The following is a 12,565-nucleotide window of genomic DNA, read 5'->3' on the forward strand; positions in this document are numbered from 1 at the left end:
GGGAACATATTAAGATTAAGATATTCCTATAGTAAAAAAAAATCCTTCCTTTTGTGAACTAGGTTTTAGCCAAGAATGCAATGAAAGGCCATGATTCTCATCAGATTTGTAATGGGTTATCACATTTATTCATAAACTTTGTAAGCCGTTTTCCATTTAGTAAAATTATCAGCCAATACAATTTAAAAATAAAGACAAAAATATTAACATTTTACATTCACTCTTCCACAGACAAAGTAAATTCTGGTAGTTTTATTTCCTCAGCTACATTATCTCATTTAGACAAAATAAACTGGAAATACTGAACAAAAATTACATAAGTACTGTTCACATTTTCTGTTCGGAAATACACGATTAGCATGATAGACAAATTCCTTTTTCATGAAAAGGAAAGCTTTTGTCCTTTAGATAATTTTTTATTATACACAAGACCCTTCACAGGTCTGAATAATTGAAATGGCCCTTCCTACCAATGGCTCTTTATCACCACGGTGCTAAAAAAAAGTCAAAACAGATACTAGAACTGACAATTACTTTACCCTACCGAAAAAAACAAGTAACGGCTGCATGTTATACTTTAGTAGTTTAAAACAATATGAATAAAAAGTAAAATACTGCATTATGTGGCAAAATAATTTACAAATGCCATTAAAATAAAGCTTGACATTCAACGCATATGGCACAGTTCATGCAGTGCATTTAAAAAGCTGAACATATACAATGGGATTTAGGTGCAATATAACATCCAAAACACTTTAAAAGATAAAATGAATAAAAAACCTGAAACGTAACACTGAAATCCTGCATTGTAAAAATGATGGAAAACATTCATGTCTCTCGTATAAAAATGGTCAAAACTAGACACCTCTCAGGTAAATTCTGTATGAAGTATGATGAGTTCACAAACTAAGATAGCCGAAAAAAACAAATCTGATTAAAAGTAAAGACCACAAGTTTTGTCCACGCTGGTTTCACAGCAGGCTAGACAATACAACATTAAAAAACTTGTGCGAATAATCTATATTATAATAACCAAAAATGATTTATTGATTATCAGTCAACAAATAAAGAGCTTATTTGAGAACTTGAAAGGCTTTGTGTTTAGTTTTGATTCGTTTTTATTATTACAGTTTGTGTAATAACGTGCCTCCTAGTATAACAGTTATAATTCACCTGTATATGTTATAGCGGGGAGAATCTGACTTAACAAAGAACCCATTATTTATATTGGCTCACTTGTAATTAACCACGATGAAAGACACCACTTAGTATACAAAATTTTAATTAATATTTTTTTAGTATATCCAGATCCTCTAATTTTGGTCCTGGAGAGCCCAGCAGGTCTTATAGGTTTCCATTAAATTATAAATATATAAACTTTCATAATTTTCACTGTGTTCAATTATGTAGATGAACATTAGTAATCGAGTGATAAACTGGGGTAAATATCTATGTATCCTTAAGCCCTCAAAGACAATTGTTATAAACACATTGCACACATTTCGTGTCAATTACTAGCCTGTGTTCCCAATATTTAGTGACAGGCAATTTAGGGGAACCTGTTAAACATACTCTCTTGAGATGGGGAAGTGGTGTGCATTTTTAAAAAAAAGGTTCAGGGCAGGATTTTAAATAAAAATACATAAAAAAAACTTTTTTTTTTCAGCAACAAAAACATGGTTCCACATAAGAATGTGTAATGAATAGAAATCTATGTTATTAACTCAAGACAGAGACCACAATCTTGTACAACCACCAGGTTTAAGAATAAATGTTTTTAAAGACACAGTTTGCTCTGATGATTTCAGCTGTACTTTGTCCTGGATTTTAATGAAATACTGAGAACAAAATTCAATCAACAGATAAAAAAAAGATACTCTGGAGTCAAACAAATCACTTACAACATACACAATATTTTTACATTTTCACCAAGGTCCTGTGCGTTACATTCCCATTATTTAATAAAATACTTTTTAGCTTTATTTTGAAAAAAAAAACTTCAAATTTTAAATGTGTGCCGCTGGTTTTTAACTAATTGTGCCTAAGGTTCTGCACAATGCACAAAAAAGTTAAAGTGATTCAGACAAACTTTACTTAAATCAGGCCACAGGAAATTATTAGTTCTTTTATAATTACTAGCACTAAGAACCTGCATGGTTATTTACTAGATATCTCAGAAAAATATGCTGTAGTGTGAGCAATTAAACTCAGATTTTCAGCACAATACTATCTAGATCCATCTTTTCTTGGCCTCAATCACATCACTGAAATACAACTAATCTGAAACCACATTAATTTTGCATAAAACCCATACCCCACATATATCAAATTAGTCATATTCATTTTAAACTATGATAGATACCATAAAGAGTTTAACAAAATAAAAGTGCTGGACTGGTAAGAATTTAGTGCTGATCTAAACTCTCTATCCTGGCTCAAATCAAGGAACGTCATCTGCCTGCAAATTTAAACCTGCTGGTCACATTTCACTTCCCAAAAAACTCTGAAATGTTTTTTTTTTACAAATTTAAAACAGAACACACAGTTTGAAACTTAAAGAACTCGCTCGCGGTCACAAAATAAAGAAATCGGAACGCTACAGAGTGTGGAAACTGTGTATACAAATAAAGTATTACATTTTTGTCTCCTTAATTCATTTCTTTAGAAAAGGACATTACTGGCAGATGGCAGCCCATTGGAATAAGTCTAGTTATTTTAATACCACCATATATTTTGTACCAAACCTCAACCAGATAATATTCTGATCACATTCATTCACTGAACTGTTCCCAGACTGCTAAGGCTGAGCCCTGCACTTTGTGTTCTGTTGACTAGCACAGGACCTCATGCTACCACTAAATTCTTCTTAAAAACCAAAATGATTTAGGAATTGAACAGGTTAACAATGAGGTGCCGACACCAAAACATTTAATAACAGTACAGGCCATCGCATCAATCTTACCGCTTCCCATTGCCCGGAAAAATGAGAAAATTAATAAAATATTTCTCTGGTGTAGCTTTTCAAAATCGCATGGTGCTCCTATTAATGTCTGGCACCACACCAGTTGGGAAACACTCATCTTACAAAATAAATAACGATTCATCAAATTTCCTTGGTTGTTGTCTTCGGCAAGCTGGGAGGAGATGTATATATTATTTACATAAGGTCTTTTCAAATTGAGGAGTGAAACTTGGGACGCAAAATTTAGAATTACAATACCAAAAGGAATTAATGGCTTTACATACAATGCAGCGACCACAAGCTCAATGAACTAAACTTTTAACAAAACCACTGAAATCCCAAACATTTCCAATTTTCCTGAAAATGAGACTTGAAAAACTGCATTTATTTGAAATGTCAACACTACTCCAATAATAATAATAGCTCTATAAACTTTTGTAATAGCCCATATTAGACATTAAACCTACTGCTTTCTTAATATTACATGAAATTAAAACATTGATAGCCAATATTAAGTCATTATAAGAAAGCATTAAGAGTATATGTAATTCAATGGAAGGGCACAACACATACTGTAGATTTTGTGAATAAAAAGCTTGATTCTATTGGCTTAAATTGGCTTTTTACCTTTCATACCAAGAACAGCACTAGTAAAATGCTACTGCTGGTGATGAAATAAAGGTTGTATCTTAACTCATGCATGCCCCTTCAACAAAAATGGAAAACACCATGCTAGTTTTCACATAAAACCTACTCAGGTACTCCAGAAGAATTCTGTATATATTGGACGATTCCACATTCATGTCATGACATGAATCACAAGTTATTTTAGACGAGTCCCTTGTTAAAAGACTTAAGAGAAGATTTAAGAATTTGTTCCACAAGCCTAAGTTTTTTGTGGTTCTGATTTTTAAAAAAAATTATACTGCTGGTAAAGTATCTTCAAGCAGCTTGGTGTCTGTGAAAAATTATTTCCTTTCAGGCTGAGCACGAGGTCCCACAAGGTCAGGAATGTCCATCTGCTTGCAGATTGTAGGATAGCTTTGCATATCTCCACCAATGGTGGAAGGTGATTCCTTACGAATTGCCACTGGATGCTCTCTAGAAAAAGCAAATCCCACTGCTTCTCAGAAGAGTTACCCAAAATGAATCAAATCTTGCAATGACGGGGGTCCTGGTTTCAACAGGTATGGTGTTCCTGAAATTGTGTAGCAGCAAGTGTGTGAAACGCCTGCACGAGAAGAATTGAACAGATCCGTTGGAAGGTTATTCCACTTCTCCATTAGCGCATTCCTATGGTTCACCGGCTAACCGGTCCTCCACACCAAAGTGAATCACCTTTGACGCTTCAAGCACGTCACCGCCCCTCCCATTCACCTGCACTTCCAAAAGGTGTTCAGGGCTTTACCACTGTTTTAGACAGCCCTGGTGCTAATTGAAGCTGCAGCAGTTCAAGTAGTTAATGCTCTTGCCTTCCCCGGGAACTGGGGAGGCTACATTGTTGAGCAGTGTGTTTTGTTTGGCTTCACGGATCAGTTCAACGGCAAGGTCCAAGAAGAGTTTCTCCACGTTGTCGGATTCCTTGGCAGAGGTCTCCAGATAGTGCATGTTTTGGGCTTCTGCAAATTCTTCTGCTTTCGGCCTTGTAACTTCCCTTTTCTCAGCCAAGTCGATTTTATTGCCTTTAAAATACATAAGAGAAGGATGAAAGAACGGTATTGCAAAAAAAATAAATTAGTGGGTAACTCCTGTCAAGTTTTAGTAAATGCAATTTTGTTATGCTGCTTATGATGAAAGCTTTCTGTTGATGTGAATATTATATAATATTATTTTTTTAGGATATCAGGGAGTCAACTATGACATCCAAATTTAATCTTACGGATGTTTGGGGTCAATATACATCCCTCCCTTCTTGTTGAAATGAAACAGCAAAAATAGAGCCAACTGTTGTTTGGTAGAAATGTATCACAATGCATGAATTATCAAAAGTTAAATATTAAGTTGCAGATATTAAATATTAAGTCTCAAAATGTTTTACTAGGGCAGAATCCACTTCTTCAAACACTGGAATGCAGCACAGCACCCACCTGGGTAACTGTGCGTGGCAGATTGTAGTTATTTCTAACAACAACTCCCTTTTATATATATATTTTTAATTAAAATGTGCTTGCAATTCCCCAAATACCATCACATTTCTAGTTTGGTCACATGATTAAACCAAACTAACTTTTAGTTAGAAAAGCATTACACATTATCGCCCCTGCTGAAAGACATTATGCTAGTTTACTTAATGGAATCTACTAATTGGACAGTTTTTCCTTAAGTTGGAGCCATCAGGGAAAACTGAAACTTCTTACCTACTAGGACGGTCACAACTTTGTTGTTCGCATATTGCTCAATCTCTCTCAACCATTCAGGGAGACATCGGAAAGACTCTTCACAGGTGATGTCATAGGTCAATATAAGAGCATTGGCACTGCGATAGTAACTCTGCGTGATGGACCTGAACCTCTCCTGTCCCGCTGTGTCCCAGATCTGTAGCTGTATTGACATTTCAACGGCAAAAGATTGGTTTTTTTGCTTACATATCATACATAGAATGCATTTTGCAATATTGGAAAGCTATTTCCTGTTACAAAATCACAATCATTTCAATCACAAGTCCACAGGCAAATAGTTAATAATTCCTTCATTCTGTTACAGAATTTAAATAATTTATCATCGCTATTATTTTAACCTAAAAGGAGAACATAGGCACAAAAACAAATACCTGGAAATAGGAGTGCAGTATCTAATTCATTTCCCCTAATTAAGATGATATACAATGGTTCTTGAAAATAATTAGTTACCCCTAAGTCATATGCCATTACAATAAGTGCATTTTTTGCTCAGTTACAATGTTTTACTTACAACAGAACAGAAGGATGAGGGAGTTCCTTGTGTAAAAAATTGTGAATCTCAAGGAAAATCTTGTAACTCACCTTTACTTTTTCCCCTTTTATTTCAACGGTCTTAATCATGAAGTCAACGCCTATTGTCGCACCTTGTCCTGGCGGAAATAGGCCCTGTATTACAGAAGGGGATGTGATAAAGATTTAATCAGAAATCTGATTAATTTCAGGGAAATGAAAAAAAGAGAAAAGCAAAGCATCAAAACAGAATATTCAGATTCTGCAGAGAATGCTTCACTGATTCACAGTCCTGAAAGTGCTAAAATATTGGTCTCTGCCCACAGTGCTACACAGCCTACACTACATTACTGTACACTGATATCCATCCATTCAATGAAGTTTAGAGAGCCTCTTCTCCAGAGACCATTTTCTATGGCACTTGGCATGAAAGAGATTCTATTTTGAGTCTTAACTGTGGAACCCTACTAGCCTGAAAACTTTTTCAAACCTTGTGCATAAAAGCTTTGCTTCTGAATCTACTGTATGCACTCGACTGTGGCAGGAAACACTTCTATGCATTTCAAAGTACTTAAATTAAAAACAAAAGTAAGAAAAACAGCAACCGGATAATCAAGGTTTAAATAATAATTTCCAGTTCAATATAACTCAATTTAGAATTGTTATATTAAAATGTTATAATTTACAGATAAACTATGGAACACATAGTATAAAAATATTCTATCTGATTCTATGGAATAAATATTTAGAATAAATATTTTATTTTATTCTATAAAAAACAGCCTCTAAAAATCAAATTTAAAAAATGCTGAATACATAATGAATCAGCAATTCATTTTAATGAGCTGGGCTTTACTGAAGATGATGTATATTCAGTTTCTCGCAAAATATAATTAAATGTGCAATAATAATTTCATTAAGCTGATAAATATGATAAAATCATTGTGTCATTTGATTTGTGAGTCAACATGCCTCAAAAAAACAATAAGAAAATGAATAAAAGGCAATAACAGCTATTTGCTGTTTTATTTGAAAGTTTTTTCTCTTTTTTCTACTTTTCCATACTTTACGTGTGCATCTTTACAGGATCTAACAATTTCTACCTCCAAAGAACCTGTCTGCTAACTAAAATTACATCATCAATAATCTCAGGCATTCACCCCTGTAGGAGGTTAAAAAAACAGCAAAAACATATTTTTAAAAATGTAACCCACCTGAGTAAAACGTCGAACCAAACAGGTTTTTCCCACACCTGCATTCCCTATTAAAACGATTTTGAACAGGTAGTCATAATCTTCCATGCTCATTTACACAACTGCAGAAAATGAAAAGGGAAAAGCGGTTTTTGTTAAGTCTGGAATTGATTTAATCCTGTATATACTTCAAATTATTAAACTGCAGTATTATGAAATGACAAAATATTGGTAATCGTAGTAATTTCATTACTTTGTGAATTTATCCAAAGCGCTTTAATCAATGAACTGTAAAATACTGTAGTTCAGGTGGGTAGCTGCGTCAGCATGTGTCGCCTGCAAAGGAACAAGTAATAGGTTTATTCCATGCTGAAAAGAGAAGAGATAAAACACAACGTTTTGGCTGTGAAGCCTTCTTCGGGTGTGTCTTCCTATCACCCGAAGAAGGCTTTACAGCCAAAACATGTTTTCTCTCTTCTCTTTTCAGCATGGAATAAACCTATTACTTGTTCCTTTGTAAAATATTGTATGTTAACATTGCTCTTCCCTCTGACTGTCTTTATTGTTCACAGAATATATGAGAATTATGAAGAATGCGATATGACATTAGCATTTTTGTGGATCCTTACAAGAACACAGGTCCCCACAGTATTTTACTTGTATGATAAGGCTCCTGTGATGACAAAGAAAGGCCATTTATTTAAGACAGCTATGAAAACTTCTGTGATTCCTTCCCTTGCAGATGTAAAACGTTCACATAAAAATTGAAAGACACATGCAGTGCACACCTAGTAATGTAAAATATTTTTTTAAACACATTTATGAGTAAGCCGGGTTGAAATATCACTCCTGCAACAAACCAGTTAAAACAAATAGTTAGGAAAAACAATAGTTAGGAAAAGCAAAAACATTTGGAAAGACTCAAAATGGAAAACTTGAAAAAAAATTTTTTAACAATAATAAAATAAAAACCCTAGATAGCAAATGTGTTGCTGTATGTTATCAAGCACCAGCACGGCAGAAGAGCCTAAATCTTGAAATTCATACACCAATAAATATCTGGATTTTTGAAACTACAACAACTCCACCCAGTCGAACTCTGCCTTAAATACTTGACCTAATTTTTCATTTTCACTAACTCCCAAGGTAACTTACGTAACTGGAAGATTTCATTCTGCCCAGAACATTGGTTGTTACGAGGACAGATTTTAATGTTCTACTTTGTTTTAACACATTTCAGATTAAACTGTGCTGCATAAGAAAAACAGATGTGAAACTAAGGAGGTCCCATTTTTTCGGTTTCATCTGTCTGAAAGTGAAATAGTACACACAACTAGAACAAAAGAAAGACATTGATTTTGGACGAAGTTTTTATATAACTATCCTTTAAGGGAAAACCAGACTAACACATAAACAACATGCATTTGAATTTGGTCAGAACGATATCACATTTTCAACAGTCATAGAAAACACGAGGAGTCTTTTTCAGAAGAAAATAAAACGGCACTCTACAAACCCGCGAGCAAATCAAAGCAGCTCTTACAAACAATCCAAACGAGATTACAGGTAAAAGAATGATTCAGAAAGTCTCGAAAAACAGCCTTTCAAACGAGTTGAATGTGTGTGTTGAATACGTCTCTCAACATTAAAATTCAAATATGATCAAAGATTTTATAATTCAGGGCCATAAATTGCAGGAAGACCCGAGCCTCAGCACAAGTGTGAACTCTACAACATGGGGACGACGGTGGCGAGAGTGGACAAAGGGACACAGGACCGGCTTTGACAACCGATGTCCTTCACGACACATCCAAAACAACACAGAGCCACACTCAGGGAGGTGGGTGGGAAGGTCCTTGGAGACTAAGAGAGAGAGGACGAAGGGGGTATGTTTGCAAGTGAGAAGACACCACTGCAAAAGAAAGAAAGCACCATGGGCCTCACAAAGACGACAAAGGGGACTAGTCCAGCCCGTCCTAAAAGGTTCTTGTGAACGATCGGACATAAACAGTACCAGAGCCAAAACAGCAGAAACAATGTCTCTACAGGGCAGATACAGAATCCACAAACAATGCACAGTCAAAGTGCCAATTCAACTGTAAACAAACCAGGAAGCCCCCCGAAGGCCCAAATGAATGCTTCACTTAAACCACGTCAACAAGAAACATTACGTATCATTCCACACATTGGAACGGGGAATTCGACTTGTACCTATTAACAGTTGGACTCAAATATATATTTTTAAACAAAATGGTTTCCCCTTCTCCATTTACTCATGGAAACATTTGTTAACAAATAGAAGAGCTATATTTATAGGTATTCCAATACCATAAAGAGTCCTAGATGTCTGCAATTCAAAACACAAACAGGCACTCTTTCTGGTCTCACTAATTGATGGCCACGGATTGTATCACAGTGTTTGACTCTTCACTAACAATTCACATTCTGTGAACTGACATCCATTTTAACCTGGTGTAATACTAGCCCGGAAATAACAGCTTTGCTAAAATGAGGTTCTTCATTAGGCTTAATTGAGTTTGTTACCCAGAGGTACAAAATTCAGCACTCAAATAAGGAAATCGAAAATGGCAGGAGTCTGTTGATCTCAAGCTCATTTAGTACAATATCTGCTATTCCACGAACAGGTCTACAGAAGAATAAGTACATATCTAAATTCAGTAGTAGTTTGTATATGTACACATATGTGTGTAGAGGAGGTTATTTTCAATGCTGTTCTTTATCTAGGAGTTCAAAAGCAACAACCCCTCAGTATTACATTGGCATACAGTCAAAGGACTTGCTTATTAGACAGTAAGTCCACCACGTTGCTATGGCAGAGTTCTTTGTGAGTCTCTACGTTGTCAAGGCTATATGGTAAAAGACTCAGGGTATTGCCATAAAGAATCTTAATGCATTCCTCTAGACAGCGTTTCTGTAGCTACCGAACAATATAAAACAGCTAGCCATGCAGAAACTGAAAAGGAACTTCTTCGGAAAACACACTTTTTAAATACAGGGACTGAAGCCATCAAGGCACTGTTCTTACTGTGAGAACAGTATACATGGTACATTATTGAGCTGGACAACCAGTCAAGGTAAAAGCAAGGGGAACTTTAAGGGAATCTTTCTACCCCACAGGTCACAAAGGTCAACTTGTCCAAATGGAATTATTATATATATTTAAAATACTGACAACTGCCCCCATTTGAGGAAATTAAAATAACCTGCCGAGCTGCCAGGTTTGAAACTATATATGTAATTAAGACCATCAATTAACCTGCTACAAAGAAATATTTATTTTCCCCATGAATATGGACTAGGCTGAGCTGGCAGGTGTTAAACTCAGCACTGGGGAGAGCTCCTCAAACACTTCCTTGTTACTGCATTGTAGCAGACACTATTCTGAATCTCAGCATTTTCCTAATCTAAGTCCTGAGCCTATTATTGACTAAAGGTGGATGGATTTTATTAAATAATGGTAAACTTACAGGGGGATGAGCCTGATTTGAAGTCTGATTTGAAGTTAACAAATAAGAAATATTTTCTTATTTATTGTTGTAGTCTTCTTATTTATTGTTATTGTCATCCTGTAAAGCGCTTTGAGAAGCCACCTTTAAAGGCGCTATATAAAATAAAGTTTATTATTATTATTATTATTATTAACTCTGTCCCACTTTATGACCAAAGGTGAATGTGAATAGGACTGTGAGCACAGGAGCGGTCAGAAAGGGTTGCAAATCAGCTGCAGCATTTGAATAGCAGGTCATACACTAACACCCACGAATCCTTTATCTTCTACATAAACAAGCCTATGCTTTTGTCTAAACCTTTGCAGAATTATAAAAATCGAATTCAATGTTAATAACGGTCGTTATATGCATCTTTACATTGCCGGCCCGCTGTGAATTCAAATTAGGAGTTCTGTTTTGTCATTTTCGCACAATACTGAAGAGAAATTCAAAGACAGAAACGCAGCTCTTCACCATCATTTTTGTCTTGAATCTCTCTACCTTTCTTGTAAGCAGATTTTCTGGAAACCCCGCAATCAAAAGTTTCAGTGCAGAGAATATTCAAAAGACCCAAGTTGTTAAAGGACTGTGCAGTAACATAGGGAATGTTGCTTTTCTAATTTAAATTCACTCTGAGGTAATTTTGGTGATAAATGCAAAATAATCGGATCAGTTACACAGCTTCTTAAAGACAATAAACAACAGACTCAGATAAAGTAAACATTTAAATCCACCATATTCTTTTGAACAGGCATACGTCTAATTTAACCGTACGAATAGACATTGCGTTTAGAAGCAAGCTTTTGCAGAAATGAAAGAAACAGTAAGATAAAATAATTTTCCGTTATTTCCAGTTATCAATGTTTCGAAGTGCATACACGCATATACAAATCATGAATGTAATACATGCAACCCACTGAAATTTAGTCACACATCAAGTTGTTTTATCAGCAATTAAAAATGCTGCAAAAAATACCTCATCCATACAAATCGTGGGATAATAACGTTTAGGAAAATTAATTTCATGCCTGACAAATTTAGCAGTGTGCGAATCATTGCATATTTTATTACTTCATAAAAATTATTGATATTGGTACCACCCTTCTTTTCACTTTTCTCGACAAAAAAAATCAAACCATAATGGACATGCTTTGGCCACATAAAAATCGTATTTGAACTTACCAAAAATGGGGATTTCCCCATACATGAGCTATATGTAATTCATAAAATTTGCTTTTCACAGGGATAATCGTTTAACTTGTCTTTTCGTCTTGCAGCGTCAACCCAGCCAGTATTCAGAGGTTGGTTCCAATGTTGCACAATGATTGCAGAGGAGTTTCCTTTGCTGTTTAACAATGACATCATTCCTTTTCCAATGGGAGGAGAACTGCCATGCTCAAAAAGAGCCTAGAGATGGTTCTGGGATTTGTAGTCCGTATTGTAGGGGAAACGTTTGTTCAAAGAACAACTGATCGCGAATGACCTACACTTCCCAACAGCTTTATCGGGGAAAAACAAATGAGCACATCCCCCTTAAGTGATCTTGGAAACAAACAACTTTTACAGAAAGGGGAATAGCCAAAAATGTAGTTTTGTTTTCACAATGACTGTTAGAACTGCTTGTTTTAAATTACAATGCTATGTTGTTGGGTTTATTTTACGTGAAAGGGGCATTCCATTATGATGTTATGATGAGCGGGACAACAGTAATAATAATAATAATAATAATAATAATAATAATAATAATAATAATAATAATAATCGAAGACATTTCATTTAACCTTTTTAAATTCACACATTGTTTCATGTTGATTGTAGATTTAAATGGAGGTTTCTTTAAAATGAAAAAAAAAACATGTTGCAATTACATTTTCCTTTATAGATGAAAGTATAGATTTTGTCAATTAACATTTGTCAAATAGCTCTAATCTGGCAAACCTAATTTTAAACATGAATGTGTTATATGTCATCCTATATAAAATAGTCACACAG

General features: G+C 35.0%; 1 protein-coding gene across 1 annotated transcript; it reads right to left on the reverse strand.

Moving 5' to 3' along the window:
• Positions 1-102: 102 nt before the first annotated feature.
• Positions 103-11,911, reverse strand: rab30 (RAB30, member RAS oncogene family). Its single transcript, XM_006627791.3, has 5 exons — positions 11,756-11,911; positions 7,086-7,186; positions 5,944-6,027; positions 5,320-5,503; positions 103-4,644 (listed from the first exon to the last, which is right to left on the reverse strand). The coding sequence occupies exons 2-5, from the start codon at positions 7,176-7,178 to the stop codon at positions 4,394-4,396; spliced, it is 612 nt and encodes a 203-aa protein (XP_006627854.1). The 5' UTR covers positions 7,179-7,186; positions 11,756-11,911; the 3' UTR covers positions 103-4,393.
• Positions 11,912-12,565: the final 654 nt, after the last annotated feature.

This window comes from Lepisosteus oculatus, chromosome 5, assembly GCF_040954835.1.
Source record: "Lepisosteus oculatus isolate fLepOcu1 chromosome 5, fLepOcu1.hap2, whole genome shotgun sequence".
Taxonomy (NCBI): domain Eukaryota; kingdom Metazoa; phylum Chordata; class Actinopteri; order Semionotiformes; family Lepisosteidae; genus Lepisosteus; species Lepisosteus oculatus.

Bases quoted from the DNA above. Each gene is read 5' to 3' on its own strand.
- rab30 (XM_006627791.3), bottom strand. From the start codon at position 7,178: ATGAGCATGGAAGATTATGACTACCTGTTCAAAATCGTTTTAATAGGG. The intron at 6,028-7,085 runs GTGGGTTACATT...TCTGTAATACAG, and splicing joins TGGTTCGACGTTTTACTCAG to GGCCTATTTCCGCCAGGACA. The intron at 5,504-5,943 runs GTGAGTTACAAG...ATGTCAATACAG, and splicing joins TAAAAGGGGAAAAAGTAAAG to CTACAGATCTGGGACACAGC.